The 16,506-nt window shown below is 36.1% G+C and overlaps 3 protein-coding genes across 3 annotated transcripts in view; all 3 read left to right on the top strand.

The window, feature by feature from the left end:
• The window catches only part of LOC123266803 (ATP-dependent DNA/RNA helicase DHX36), a gene marked incomplete at its 5' end in the record, with an annotated part of 12,955 nt that extends 6,471 nt beyond the window's left edge, over nucleotides 1-6,484 (top strand). Inside the window, 2 exon segments of the mRNA XM_044731218.1 lie at nucleotides 5,165-5,256; nucleotides 6,108-6,484. Coding sequence (XP_044587153.1) covers nucleotides 5,165-5,256; nucleotides 6,108-6,147 — 132 coding nt within the window. The 3' untranslated portion in view covers nucleotides 6,148-6,484.
• A 5,292-nt stretch (nucleotides 6,485-11,776) lies between these two features.
• Nucleotides 11,777-13,096, top strand: LOC123267883. The gene has a single exon (XM_044732771.1). It carries the CDS (start codon nucleotides 11,777-11,779, stop codon nucleotides 13,094-13,096), a length of 1,320 nt encoding a protein of 439 aa, XP_044588706.1.
• Nucleotides 13,097-13,150: 54 nt separating this feature from the next.
• Nucleotides 13,151-16,237, top strand: LOC123267882. The gene has a single exon (XM_044732770.1). The coding sequence runs from the start codon at nucleotides 13,151-13,153 to the stop codon at nucleotides 16,235-16,237; it is 3,087 nt and encodes a 1,028-aa protein (XP_044588705.1).
• The last annotated feature ends 269 nt before the right edge of the window (nucleotides 16,238-16,506 follow it).

Genomic DNA, 16,506 nt, shown 5'->3' with positions numbered 1-16,506 from the left:
GAACGTATAATCCACCAAAGGATAGAAGAAGTTGTCGATCCACTCTTGGCAGACAATCAGTACGGATTTCGAAAAGGACGATCAACCCTGGACGCAATCAACCTGGTTGTCGGTATAGCCAAAGACGCAATCGCCGGTACCAGATGGAAGGGTGGAACGAAGAAATATTGTCTGGTGGCAACCCTAGACATCAAAAATGCCTTCAACTCCGCCAACTGGGATCGCATCATGCAAGCTCTTCAAGAGATGAACGTACCAGGATATCTACGAAGGATAGTCGCTAGCTACTTCACGAATAGAGTCCTTAGATATGACACGAAGAATGGTCCAAAGGAGTATGATGTTACTGGAGGCGTCCCGCAGGGTTCTGTTCTCGGTCCACTTCTCTGGAATATCATGTACAACGGATTGCTGAGACTGAAACTACCAAGAAATGTCAAACTGGTTGCGTACGCGGACGACGTAGCCGTAGTAATCGTCGCCAAGCATATTGATGAGATAAATCATATGTTCACGATCACCTTTGAGCGAATTAACCAGTGGATGGACACAGTAAACCTACAACTGGCTAAACAGAAGACCGAGGCTGTACTTATCACTAGCAGAAAAGTGGTGGAAACGATCAATTTAAACGTCGGAGACCAAGAAATCACATCCCAACCATTCATTCGATATCTGGGAGTGATGCTCGATTCCCGACTTAACTTCAAACAACAAGTTGAACACGTGACCGCCAAAGCATCAGCAGTAGTGGCTAACCTAGTACGATTGATGCCCAACATCGGTGGCCCGAAGCAGACAAGGAGGTTATTGCTATCATCAGTAGTTACATCGGTCCTCACGTATGGTATATCCATTTGGTCCGACGCACTTGAGACCCAAAAATCATGGAGGAAAGCATGTCCGGTTTACCGACTGAGCGCGCTAAGAGTAGCCAGCGCCTTCCGAACAATATCAGAGGAAGCAGTGTGCGTCATTTCTGGAACTCTGCCGCTTAGAGTCTTAGCTAAAGAAAGACGGGCCCTTTACCATCGAAAGAGGTCAACTACACTGAGCGCTGAAGAACTAAGAACAGAAGAACGGCAGCACAGCATCTCGCGATGGCAACTTGAGTGGGACGCCGCAGCAAAAGGAAGATGGACACACCGCCTCATACCAAAGATCGACGTTTGGCTGAGCCGAAACCATGGTGAAGTTAACTATTACCTAACGCAGATGTTGTCAGGACATGGGTGCTTTCGAGAGTATCTGCACCGCTTTAAGCACGACGATTCTCCGGAGTGCCCGTCTTGTCCAGGGGTTATTGAGGACGCAAGGCACGTTTTCTTTGTGTGTCCACGTTTCGATCCTCAGCGTGAGGAGTTAGAGAGGATCCTGAACTGGAGAATCCAACCAGAGACAATAGTAGATGCAATGTTGTCGAATCAAACTGCTTGGAACGCTACAAGCACTTTTGCCACAGAAGTGCTTACAGAGCTGCGTTCCATTGAAAGAAAAAGAGCAAATAACAGAAACTAGAAGGAAGGAAAAATAACACCTTAGCCACCAGAAGGAATAGCGGTAGCTGGATCCTCCCCTCACGAAGTAATGCCTGACGGCGGTTTCCATGAGGGATTAGAGGAAAGAAGAAAAGGGGTTTTGGGTTTAGTGGGTAGGGGCGTTAGGGTCGAGTTTTAGTATGTCACTGCGTCGAGTCGCCACATATCCAGGCCAAACAACTATGCCTGGAATCCGTAAAGGGATTCCCCCCCCTAAGAGAAAAACACACACACGCACACACACACACGCACACACACACACACACACACACACACACCACACACACACACACACACACACCACACACACACACACACACACAGTGACGCCAGTATGTCTCGTAGACGTGGCATAAACACAAGACCTTCCGTTCACTGGTGGAACGACCACATCAGCGCCCTTCGTAAAGAGTGTCATCAGAAGAGAAGAATATCTCAGCGTGGCTACCGACGACCTAACTCTGTGGAGCTGGTCGCAGAGTACAAAAAAGCCCGTCGATCCCTGAACAAAGCCATCAAAGATAGCAAAAGAAAATGCTGGAAGGAGCTCATCAACGAGGTGGACAGAGATCTGTGGGGTAGGCCGTATAAGGTGGTCATGACCCATCTTAAAAACCAGCTAATGCCATCACCCACGTGTCCTCAACTCCTACAGAAGATCGTAAACGCGTTGTTCCCCGAACAAAGCAAGTTTAACTACCTATTAGCGCAGAATGAAATGGATGACATTCCATCTGTCACGGAGGGAGAACTGATGGAGGCTTGTAATCGTGTAGGGAACAATAAAACGCCGGGATTGGACGGGGTCCCCAATATTGCTTTAAAAACAACTATAAAAGCAGTGCCATCATTGTTCCTGGACGTCTATGACACATGCCTCAAGGAAGGGATTTTCCCTCGGAAGTGGAAGCAGCAACGACTAGTACTACTTCCAAAAGGGAAAAAGCCACCAGAAGAACCGTCATCTTATCGACCACTTTGTATGTTAGACACGGCAGGTAAGATACTTGAGCGTATAATCCACCAAAGAATAGAAGCAGTTGTCGATCTACTCCTGGTAGACAACCAGTATGGTTTTCGGAAAGGACGATCAACCCTGGACGCAATCAACTTGGTTGTTGCAACGGCCAAGAAGGCAATCGAAGGGATCAGATGGAAGGGTGGAGCGAAGAAGTACTGCCTGGTGGCCACTCTGGACATCAAAAATGCCTTCAACTCCGCCAACTGGGACTGCATTATGCAAGCCTTGGAAGAGAAAAACGTACCAGGATACCTACGTAGGATAGTGGCTAGCTACTTCACGGACAGAATCCTGAGATACGACACGAAAAATGGTCCAAAAGAGTACGGTATTACCGGAGGTGTACCCCAGGGTTCTGTTCTGGGTCCACTTCTGTGGAATGTCATGTATGATGGCCTGCTGAGACTGACTCTTCCAAGAAGTGTCAAGCTTGTTGCATATGCAGACGATGTAGCTGTCGTAATCGTTGCGAAACACCTAGATGAGATAAACCACATGTTCGGTATCACCTTTGAGAAAGTTAACCGGTGGATGGATTCAATGAATCTACAACTGGCTAAACAGAAGACTGAGGCTGTGCTTATTACCAGCAGAAAAGTGATAGAGACCATAAAACTGAAAGTCGGAGAACAAGAAATCACATCACAACCATATATCCGATATCTGGGAGTGATGCTTGATGCCCGACTCAACTTTAAGCAGCAAGTCGAACACGTGAGTGCAAAAGCATCAGCAGTGGTAGCTAGCTTAGCACGACTGATGCCAAACGTCGGAGGCCCAAAGCAGAGCAGAAGACTACTACTATCATCTGTAGTCACATCAGTGCTCACTTACGGAATATCTATCTGGGCGGACGCACTAGAAAAGCAAGAATCATGGAGAAAGGCTGGACCAGTCTACCGTCTGAGTGCCTTAAGAGTAGCAAGTGCCTTCCGCACAATATCTATGGAAGCAGTGTGTGTCATCTCCGGAACTTTGCCTCTCAGAGTCTTAGCTGAGGAAAGATGGATCCTTTACCAACGAAAGAAGTCGACCACACTAAGCGCTGAGGAGCTTGGAACAGAAGAGCGGCAGAGGAGCATAAGTAGATGGCAACTACAGTGGGATGCCACAGTGAAGGGTAGGTGGACGCATCGTCTCATACCAAGGATCAACGTTTGGCTAAACCGGAGTCACGGTGAGATCAACTATTATCTTACACAGATGTTATCAGGACACGGCTGTTTCCGGGCGTATCTCCACCGCTTCAAGCATGATGATTCCCCGGAGTGCCCGTCCTGCTCAGGAGTCAATGAAGATGCAGAGCACGTTTTCTTTGAGTGCCCACGTTTTTACCCACAGCGAGATGAGCTGGAGAATATCCTGAAGAGGAAAATCCAACCAGAGACAATAGTAGCAGCAATGCTGTCATCAGAAGCTGTCTGGAACGCTACCAACGCGTTTGCAACAGAAGTCCTTAAAGACTTGCGTTCTTTGGGGAAGGTAGTTAACACCTTAGCTACCAGAAGGAAGAGCAGTAGCTAGATCCTCCCTTCACGAAGTAATGCCTGACGGCGGTTTCCATGAGGGATTAGAGGAAAGAAGGAAAAGGGGTTTAGGGTTTAGTGGGTAGGGGCGTTAGTGTCGAGTTTTAGTATGACGCTGCGTCGAGTCGCCACATATCCAGGCCAAACAGCTATGCCTAGAATCCGTAAAAAGGATTCCCCCCCCTAAAAAAAAAAAAAAAAAAAAAAAACACACACACACACACACACATACACACACACACACACTTGAATAACACAAAGATAACGAACTTTATTTTTTTTTTAATAATTTTTATATAAAAATTTTTATGTAAAAATCAAAATTTTTATTTAGTTGTAATTCGTGCCATAGGTACTACTATGTAGAATAGGTGGTTTAAATTTCATTAAGATCGGGTCAGTGGTTTCGAAGATATCATGTATGTTGATGTATGTCAACCAGATAAGAATAGTTCTGAGATGAACGCGTTTAAAGTTTTTTTTAATAAAAAGAAAAAAATCTTACCTAAAGTCAATTAGCGATGCCAACACCATAAAAAATCTTTTCAGCTTGTTTGAAAATTTGATTTTTTTTCACTCGAATATCCACATAAACCTCGTAAAATACTATAGTTACAGTGGTCTGAACATTTAGAAATTCTAACACAATACTTATAGATATATGTACTTTCGAAAAATGTAAAAAAAAAAATTTTTTTTCAAAAGTTACTAACCAGAATGATCTCTTAATGTACATTCATTTACTAAATCTATCTTTTTATCAATTTCTGGCTGTCATTCATAATTTTTTTTTTTTTATATCGCGCTATATATTCATGTATTATTAACATTTGTTTATTCTGAAAAAAGTGAGAAATCTTTGAGCTCCTTACATAATAAATAAATTTTCAAAAAATTCACTAAAATAAATTTGATTACATTTTTACACATGAGCGCCCTTTGTATAATGAATTAAAATTTTACACTATTTAAAGAATCTAAGAGAGCAGATAAGTTTATCGCTTCATATTATTCTCGAAAAATATTTATTTAAGTTGTAGAGATAACTAAATAATTTTTTTAATTAATCATAATTTCAGAAACTACATGAAGAATTCAATAAACTACTGGAACATAAAATTAGTCATCCAGAGACAATTTTATGGGAATCTCAAGAAGGAAATATTCTCCGGTTTGTTTTACTCTCATTTTTTTTTTTTTTTTATTATATTACTACCCATATAACAATCTTTTTTGAATTTTACGTTCGCTTTGTTGCTAATTTGTCAGTTGTCTGTATCTTTCTATGTAACTATTTATCTTACGGCAGATATTAGTGATCAATTTTTAATGCAAGTCTGGTGCAAAACTTACAAAATAACTTAACGGTATATTATAGCTGGAGTATGTTGCAATGAAATTAAGAATTTCTGATTTGATTCAAAAACTTGCGGAAGATACTTACACATGGCTCGTGTAAAATCCATTTCTCTATATGACTATTCCTGACACTTGAGCATAAATTTATACTGTCAGCTTTCAGTTGCAAATATCTCAGCAAAAGTATGCCCGAAACTTCTTTGCCAAACTACCTCTAAACTTAAATATAATCGCGTACAATATCATGAGCAGGACATACAGAATTCTTTAAGTCATGTTTCGGCAACAGTATTTAGTGACAGACTTGAATGTATCAAAACACGAAAAAACGATAGCATTTTTCATAACTTACTTCCACCAAATTGACACAACATTGCTACAAAATTATCTCATATATGAATGTAATATCGTGCAATTTTATTTACTACCTACCATAATAATTTGTTCTTCTATAATAAATAATGTTACATGAGTATTTCTAGAATAACAATATTTATCAATTCACGAAATTGATTTGAATTTTTAAATAACTTTTTTACTGACTGATTTATATTGATTTAGCTGTAACCTATTTTACAATTCATTTTAGCTGTTAATAAAACTATATATTTTTGACAGATCAGTTACCTAATAATTTTGATGATGCTTATTTATATGTTTCAGAGCAATCATAAAATTTATAACTCAATCAAGTAGAGGTTAAAATGATCATTTATATGATAACTACGTTAATTACTACACTAATTCGTGCCAACTTTAACATGATTTAAATAATATTAACTAGAAATTAATAACTTCTGTGAGCCCGAGTGGATAATCTGTCTTCTGACTTGGGTATGCGGTTAAAGCAATTTTTATAAAGTTATGTAGTGTTTTAGTGTCAAACATAGCTATTCAAAAAATCATTAATTACTTATATAATTAAGAGCAAAAAATAACAATATAAATATTGCTGTAAGAGTATGAGTTTAAATTTAATTTATTGACAATGCGGCAGCCGAGAGAATATACGAAGAAAATATAAAGTTAAGATGAAGTTACGAACAATATTATATATGATTAATAACCCTTTACTTAAATGTAAAATAAGAAAAGTGATTTAAACTTAGTCAAAAGAGCTTAACTCTAAATCTTTAATCTAAGCAAATGAATTATTTAACTAAAATCAATTGATAATTGATCAAGCTTACGGATATTACTACCTGGTAGTATGACACGTTGATCTAAGTACAACAGATTTTCAAGTAGATCTTGACGTTTTGAAGTCTTAAGAAGCTACTCTATTTTTCACGGTAATGCGTGTGTAGGTGTATGTGTGCGAGTGTGTAATCTTCTCATAACTTTTGAACACATAAACCGATCGAAATGTGACTTGCGACATCTGAAAAATTTTTACTTAATTTAAATTTCTTAAAAATGTCAATTAAATAAGTCGAATTCATTTGAAGAAATCTCAAAAATACAAATTAAATAACAAAATTTAATCAACTTTATTTTTAAAAAATAAAAAAAAATACAGCGTTCAATAGTGCTGATCGAATCAAAATCAAAGCTTAAAAAAAAATTTTGACACGAATGAATACATTAATTAATCTAAAAATGTATAAGTCTATATCGCGTGCCGAAAGGTAGAAGAGCACATAATTTTTTTTTTATCGCTCATCAACTGGTAGACATATTCTACGCATAAAAATCAAACGTTGATTTTCGAAAGCTAGAATGGCCTTTGTCTTTAAATATGCGCTCTTTTAGTTTTAGGAATTTGAAAATTTTATGACTTCAAGCTAAAAGAGTCTGTGAATTTTTTTTTTTTTTGATCAATTTACTATAACGCTTATCATAAAAACCAATCCCTTCTTTTTCCATGTTTACAAAGCTGTTGCAGTTTTATGTTTTTCTTTTAAACAAATGAGAATTCCAAAAAAAGCTCTGCTACGAAATCGATAATTAAAAAATTTATTACGTAGCAGAGCGTTTTTTTCAAAATTCTTCTTTATCTAGGAGAGAAATATAAAACTGCAATCGTAGGGACGCTCTTTTAAAATTATATTTAGAAATATTTTTAGAAAAATTACAAAATATATAAAAATTAAAAAATGAACATTATTAAATTAAAAAAAAAATTATTCTGATTTATGGTGTGCCCATAATCCAAGACAATTATAAAAGAAAAAATCAGTAAATTTCGAATTTTTTTTTATAATTTTAATGAAAAATTTATTTTTAAACGAAAAATTGATATTTTCATTGTTTCATTATTTTTTTATTTATTCAAAAATTTAGACCCTGAAGCCGAAGCTCCCTAAGGGCCTTACATTAATTATACAAATAATCCTAGCATTCATACAATCCACAAGGCGCGAAGACATTTAACATTAATAAAGATTATTTCAAAATGATAATAACAATTATAATCATATTGTGAAATAAAATAAAATAGAATATGTGAAATAAAATAGAATATGTGACGTTGACTCAAAGCAAATAATTAAAGAGTTCTGTGAGATTCATTAATTAATTAATTAAATAAAAATATTGTTTATATATCGTCTCTAGATAAGACGAATGCATAACATTTTGATCTGAATTCACTGTAATCAGTGATTTGCACAATCTCCTCCGATAACTGATTTCAAACTCTAACTGCCGTGACCAAGAATGATTTATCATATGTTACTGTCCTAGCATATGGTAAGCTAAGCACATCTGTCTGTCTATCTGATCGCACCCGAACTGATGTTAATACGCTGAAGCCGTGCATCAATATTCCATCGTAATGTAACCGCAGCATCTTAAAGACTGTGCATGCAATCAAAAAGTCACGTCGGCCTGACAATGTCAGCCAGCCAAGTGATCTTCTGCTAGGAGTGATATGATCATGCCTTGCTAGCCGAAATATAAACCTGATGCAGGCGTTGAGCTTCCTTTGTAACTTTTTCTGCAAAGTACCAGACATGTCCGTGTAAGCAGCTGTACAGTAGTCGAACATCGGAAAAATTAATGCTGCCACTAATCTTCTGCGTATCTGATAATTGAACAATTCATTGTTCATTTTCAAACGTGCCAGACAACGCATCGAGCGATTACACACCATAATAACTTGATCATGCCACGAAAGAATATTGTCTAAAATAACACCCAGATATTTAACATTGTTTGTGTAATCAATGACTACGTTATTAATCACAATCTTCCGCGCATTGATACAAGCATGATCATTTACATGTTGCGGGTAGATATACTTCCAACATATACTTCCAAAAATAATTGCATTTGTTTTTGCGGCATTTAATCTTAAGAAATTATTTTCACACCACTCGACTATACGATTGACCTCAACATTACCTAGATTTTAATGAATTTTGACAAAAAAAATGCAGTGTGTGTGTGTGTGTATAACCCTTTTATAACTTTTGAACAACTTGACCGATTGCATCGCGATTGGCACCATTCGAAAGGGCTTGACCAAACTTAGATTTTGAATACACTTTGAACTGATTCGGACCGGTAGATTTTGAGAAATCTCAAAAAGACCACAAAAAAAATTTTTTTGAATGTGGTTTTTGGAATTACTTTTAAATAGCTTAACCGATCAATTCCAAAATCTAATCAACTCTTAAGATCAAAAAGCCACGTCGATCACCGTAAGTCTGGTCAAAATCGGTTAATTCGTTCGTGAGTTATCGTTGTCGAAAGAAAACCGAAAAAAGTGTTTTTTCCGAATTACTTCGAAATTCCTGGCTCAATCGATTTAAACTTGTAGATTCTTCATGGGGCTTTAAAACTGCGTCAAATGCCGCCAACCGCTTGAAAATCGGTTTATTCAAAAGTTATTGCCGTTTGAAAATTCAAAAAATTGTGTTTTATTAAACTGCTATTAAAGTTTTGAGCTCGAAGAGCTTAACATGACACAAAAATCATATATTTGAGCTCTTCGAGCTCAAAAACGTAATGTGAAATTTTGAGTGCGTAAGTACAAAATAAGCAGGAAGTTTCAGGGATGGCCTTCAGGGTCGACCGTCGTCCTAATTTTTTTTTTATAATAATTGAGCTTTGTATACTAGATTCCTTTTGGATCTAACTTGTCTTGCGAATCTATTTGTCAACAATTTGTATTAAAACTTAAATTTTTTTATTATGCGCCCTTTTAGCTTTAGGAAGGTCGCATTTTTTGTACAGATCTTAGTGTTTAGAATGATTTTAAAATAAATGGCAGAAAAAAAAAATTTTGTGCACCCTCTTACCTTTTCACACGTAGTATGTTCCTTACTTTTTCAAGGTAAAGAACGGATAGATATAAAAACTTGTGAGTTCAAAAATTAATAGAAAACTATATTTTGAGCTTATGAAGCTCAAAATTGTTTAGAAAGGTTGATTTGTTAGCACTTTGACTTTGAAAATAACGGCAAGTTTCAAAGATGATCTGTAAGATCACCGATTGCGATTCCCAGATCTCTCTTTTTTAGATTTCAAAATTGCAATTTCCGAATGAAGTAGAATAGAGGTAAAAAATTTGTAAATAAAAGAACACCATATATTACAAATTTTTCAGTGAAATTCTCATCAATGCTCTCATTGAGTAAAAAGCATGAAGTTATTTTATCCTGTACCGTTAATATCTCAAAGATATAAGAGGGCGAATAACGTCGTGATTGTTTCGACTACAGATACTGTGCAAAGCGCAGTGCATAGCTCAGTCAGCATTCGACCATCGTAAGTCCCTATATTGTATTTTTGTTACTGTAACTTTTGTTTAACCGATAGAAAAAAAACATTCAATAGAAATTTATATGAGGAGTTGCGCCTTCGGGCTTGATCGCTCCAACTCGTGTCACACCACGGCTGTAGCTCATGCGCGCCCTGGTTAGCGGGAGAGAAGCCGGCTCGCGTGGCGGGCGGAAAGCAGTTGTGCTTGGACGCTTGTACTAGTACGACTACTCTGTGTCAATCGTTTTCTGATTTATCACGTATAATACGCATTTACTTTAACACTTAAAATTTTCATTAAATATTATTAGTTTCATTAATTTCAATTACCAATTAAATTCTCGAATCATTAAATTTCATTAGTAATTATTCAGTGAGTTAAATAAATCAAAATTAATAAGTGACGCCACGCGGTTATTGCGCGCCATATTGAGAAAGGATTGCATCAGCCACGCGGCTTTAGTCAATCCATAGTTAATACGCAATACTTATTATAAATTACATTAAATTCATCGTTCGACATTTAACCATCATTCTATCAAATCAAATTTCATCAATTATTCAATTCTGACGTCAAATTATCTAATTAGTTCCTACACTAATAATTATAATCTATCAGTATTTACACTGACGTTGTACGTCGATTGATTAGTATTGCACTATCAATCGACTCTAGTTAACTTAAAAGTTAGCGTCAATTCACGAATTCTGAATTAATACATTTTGCGTTTCTAAGAAGGTTGAGCTCACCTCGTGTTGATTGCGACGGCAATTTACACATAGTCTTATTCGCACTACACGCTTTGCGTTCTTACTTGTACATTTTTTCATTCGAGGAGGTTTTTTCTCAGTGCAACTGAGTTTTCCTCCTCTGGGGATAAATAAATCTTCATTTTATTCCCCTACAAATCGACGCACAATTTATTTAATATCCTAATCCCAAATTAACTATAATTTTTAAAACAATTACGGAAACTATCCTAAGTGGATAGTTTTCGACAAAACAATTGGTGCCTCCTGTGAGGTTTGAAGTGCACACGAACCCTGATTTGCGAAGACGAGCAAGACGATCCAAGGATCCAATCACTACACCACCCAGCTGCTGCCAGCATCGTTGGACTTCAACACATATGAGATAAGTTTTTGAATTATTAAAATTTATTCAATACTAACTATCATATCATTTTATCACTTGACAATATATTCAACTTATTCATTTGTAATTTTAATTAATTGTCTAAGTTTGACTGACGGATTGGTTGTCACTAGGCAATCAATTTATCAATCGAATAGTGCAATTGGTTATCATTTAAATATTTACGTACGTTATTATTCTTATTATTTACGTATAATTTAATTTAATTAATTATTTAATAATCGACAATTAATTGGTCATTGTATGGTGACTAGTTATTGTTCGACAGAATAATTAATTATTAATTAATCTCTATCTTCATTATTAATTCTCAAATTATTTATTATTAATTATAATTAAGTGTTTAAGTCGTTTCTTAGATAAATTGATCACCACAAGTAATCTATTTATTATAGAAATAAGACAATTAATTATCAATTGATATTTATCACGATTATTATTACTGTTATTTTTATAAATTTATCACAAAATGGATAACCCAAGGGTTTCTTTAGAACAAAAACGCGTAATGATAGCTTCGAAAATTACTAAACTTCAGGATGAACTAACAGCTGAAAGTGTTAAAACTAAGTCCATTAACTATCGCTTTACAAAAGTAAAGGAATTATTTGAACAATATGAAAAACTTATTGAGAAACTCGAATTAACTACACCAGAGGATAATGAAGTAAATCTCGCGGAAGACGTTCGTACATTATTTTACGATCTTATGGATCAATTTGAAAAGTTAACTCAATTGAATAGAACTAACCATAATAATTCACATAATGCAAACATTAGTACGAATAATACTACAGCGGGAAATACTACCTTTGCTGAGACTCAACGACTTGCTAAACTCCCTACTACTGATTTACCTAAATTCGATGGTAATTTTGAAAATTGGCTATCTTTCAAAAACACATTTAAAACACTTATTGATACACGTAATGATCTTGATGATCTAAACAAATTTTTATACCTCCGCGGATGTTTAATTGGCTCAGCAACTAACAAGCTAGCGCTTTTTGATGCGAGTGCAGAGAATTATATTAAAGCTTGGGATTTTTTAACTAAAACATATCAGAAGAAAAGAGCATTAATTTGTAAACATTATGACTCGATACTTAATCTTAATACAATTTCGATCCCAACAACAGATAATTTAAACAAGTTGATAGATGATGCTCGGCAACATATAAATAATCTACAGTCATTTCAAATTAATATTACCGAATCCTTACTTGTACGAATATTAGAAAATAAGTTACCATCAGAAATTAAAAACAAATGGCAAGAAACGTTCACTGACAACGACACTCTTCCAACATTCGAATCATTTTGTGAATTTGTCTCAAACTTTGCCTTCAGACTTAGTACACACAAACCCGATAAACATCGCGATTCCGATCATTCCTCTAAACGAAGACGTAATGAACACTCGAATAATAATTTGAAGAAACAAAAAACTGACACGCCAGTTCGAGCTTTAGTGACAACCGCCTCTTCTGCCTGCCCATGTTGCAAACACTTACATCCGCTCTATAAATGTCACACATTCAATGCATTAACTGTAGGAGAACGCATAAAATTCGTAAAATCTAGTAAACTCTGCAATAATTGTCTTCGCGTACACCAGGGAAACTGCACTTCTAGCAGATGTCGAGTCTGTAAGAAATTCCATCATACTGCATTGCACATTAATCAAAATGCAACTCAACAAACAAATAATGCTAACGTATCAAAACATGATTCTGCCAAAATCGAATCACCCGCTACTGTAACAACTGATAAGGGATCTACAGCTTGACTAGTCGTTCATAATTATACAACCATACTTAGAACACCGCGTTTTCAATTGATGATGAGTGCTCTCATCCAGATGCGTGATTCAGCAGGTAAATTCATACAAGCTCGCGCTTTACTTGATACCTGTGCAACAGTTAATTTTATTACTGAAAATTTGACTAATAAATTAAAACTTCCTATGCAAAATTGTTCTATTCCAATCGGGGCTGTTAATGGAATGCAAACCCTTTCAAAACATGTCGTACAAATAAATTGTAAATCTTTAAACGATAAATTTCAAAGAACATTGTCATTTTTAACCGTTGATGAAATTGCAGAATTAAGTCCGAATGAAATGTTTCCACGTAATAAAATATGCATACCTAAAAACATAATACTCGCTGATCCACAATTTCACATACCAAGACCTGTAGATGTCCTTATCGGTTCAGGTACCACACTTTCTCTTCTATCTGTCGGACAGATTAATCGCTCACAAAATGATTGTGATTTAATACTACAAAAAACACAACTGGGCTGGGTCGTAGCGGGGGGAGTCAATAATGATAAAGATGTATTTCCTGTAACTTGTCAATTAACTGATCTATCGAGTCAATTAACCAAATTTTGGAATATTGAAGACCTAGGTTCTAATGATTCTCGATCCTTTGATGATTCTACGTGTGAGACCTATTATCAAAATAATACTACTCGCGATACTGACGGTAGATATGTAGTAAAATTACCCTTTCGCGTAGACGATGTCGATTTCGGAAATTCTAAACAACTAGCTTATAAAAGATTTCTATCCTTACAGAGGAGACTAAATTCAGATTCCTCATTAAAGGCTGAATACATTAAAGTCATGAACGAATATATCGATCTTGGCCACATGGTACACGTACCGGATGATAGTGGACCTGGGTATTATATGCCCCATCATCCGATAATTAAAACATCTAGTACTACCACCAAGGTACGCGTTGTATTTGATGCTTCAGCTAAAACCGATAAAGGTATCTCATTGAATGAAGTTCTACTAACTGGACCTACTATACAAGACAATCTCTTCACTATTATTTTGCGTTTCCGCACCTTTGTTTATGCTATGACTTCTGACATCGTTCAAATGTATCGGCAAATCTGTATTCATCCGGATCATCACAAATTTCAACGAATTCTTTACTATCATAATAACAATATTAGCACTTTTGAACTTAAACGAGTTACGTTCGGGGTTTCTGCAGCCCCATTTTTAGCTATACGCACCGTAAACCAACTTGCTGATGACGAATCTCATAATTTTCCTGTAGCTTCAAAAATATTAAAACGAGATCTTTATGTCGATAATCTATTAACTGGATCTAATTCTTTGACCGAAATTTTAAAATTGCGTGATGAAATCATTCAACTGGTGCGAAAAGGTGGATTTGAACTCAGACAATGGGCTTCAAATCATCGACATGCACTGGATAATTTCGATCAAAGAACTTTAGATTTAGATTGTGCTATCAATGATGATCCAATTTCTAAAACTTTAGGCATTGCATGGAATTCTCTAACGGACGAATTTATTTACACAGTCAAACCAATTGACTCGTCGCGAAAAATAACTAAGCGAACCATCTTATCTGATATTGCAAAAATTTTCGACCCTATCGGAATTCTGGGTCCTATAGTATTAGCGGCAAAAACTATCATTCAAGAATGTTGGAAATTAAAGGTCCACTGGGACGAAGCGGTCCCACAAGAGCTACATTTACACTGGTGTAAATTTGCTGAACAATTACCTCTGATTAAAGATTTTTCTATTGAGCGCAATATTTTACTTCCCAATCCGACTGACATACAATTGCACGGATTTTGTGACGCTAGTAAAGTGGGCTATGGTGCTTGTATTTATATAAGATCAGTAAATAAACGCGGAAACATACTCACAAAATTAGTTTGTTCTAAATCTCGAGTTGCTCCCATCAAAGATGTTACAATTCCAAAATTAGAATTATGTGGAGCATTATTACTTGCTAAATTATATAAAGACACAATTCCCTCCTTTGACTTTGATATTTCTAAAGTTACGTTTTGGTCTGATTCAACTATTGTACTTCAATGGCTCAAACGGTCTCCTAACTCTCTGAAGGTCTTTGAAGCAAATCGCGTAACAAAATTTCAAACTCTTTGCAGTAAAGTCGAATGGCGACATGTTAGAACCAAAGACAATCCGGCAGATTGTTTATCTAGAGGTCAACTTCCTTCTGAATTCTTAAATAACAAAATGTGGTTAGAAGGTCCCACGTGGCTCTCACAGGACTCTCTTAATTGGCCTAACTTAAAGCCTGCTGTTCCTTCCGAACTTCCAGATACTCGAAAAATTACCTGTTTATTAGCCACTACTGAGAATTTGTTTAAACGATTTTCATCATATTCCAAACTTATAATTTCCCTTTCTTATTGTTTACGAATGTTAAAAAATAATGCCTTCAAATACAAATCTTTAAGCGTAGAAGAAACATTATCAACTGAAATAAAAATCTTGACTATGATTCAAAACGAACAATATCATTATGAAATCGAACAAATTAAGGAAACCGGAGAGACTAAGAACTTACGATTGCGATGTCTCAATCCATTTATCGATTCAGATGGACTACTGAGAGTAGGAGGTCGTTTGAAACATGCTCCTATATCTTTTTCAAAGAAACATCCTATTTTATTACCTTCACGTCATTATGTTACCGATTTAATTATTAGAGAAACTCATGAAAAATTATACCATTCAGGTATACAGAGTACGCTTTCAAATCTTAGACACAAATTTTGGCTACTAGACGGTAAAAACCAGATCCGTAAAATTGTAAAAAATTGTGTCACATGCATTCGACATCAGCCTGTAATACTGCAAGGTAAAATGGCTAATTTACCTAGATCTCGAGTCACCGAATCAGCGGCATTTTCCCACGTGGGTGTAGACTACTTTGGACCGCTCTTTATTAAAGAACGTAAATTCAGAAACAGAACAAAAATTAAAGTCTATGGATGCGTCTTTGTTTGCATGGCTACTAAAGCTATACATTTAGAAATTGCTAGCGATTTAACAACAGAAGGTTTTCTCGGGGCATTTGGTCGTTTCATTGGTCGACGAGGAGTTCCAACTCACGTCTAATCGGACAATGGTACTAATTTTGTAGGCGCAAATAATCAATTGAGAGAATTGTATGTGTTATTTAATTCAAAATCCCATCAAAATTCCGTTAACGAATATGCTGTACGCAAAAACATTATCTGGACGTTCAATCCTCCACTATCTCCTCATTTTGGTGGTATTTGGGAAGCAGCGGTAAAATCCTTCAAACACCACTTTAAACGAGTGGTAAAAGACCAACTTCTCACTTTCGAAGAATTGAATTCTCTAACCATCCAAATAGAATCTAT

Source organism: Cotesia glomerata, linkage group LG6 (genome assembly GCF_020080835.1).
Source record: "Cotesia glomerata isolate CgM1 linkage group LG6, MPM_Cglom_v2.3, whole genome shotgun sequence".
Taxonomy (NCBI): domain Eukaryota; kingdom Metazoa; phylum Arthropoda; class Insecta; order Hymenoptera; family Braconidae; genus Cotesia; species Cotesia glomerata.
This window is presented reverse-complemented; position numbering and strand designations above follow the sequence as displayed.

Bases quoted from the DNA above. Each gene is read 5' to 3' on its own strand.
- LOC123267882 (XM_044732770.1), top strand. From the start codon at position 13,151: ATGAGTGCTCTCATCCAGATGCGTGATTCAGCAGGTAAATTCATACAA.
- LOC123267883 (XM_044732771.1), top strand. From the start codon at position 11,777: ATGGATAACCCAAGGGTTTCTTTAGAACAAAAACGCGTAATGATAGCT.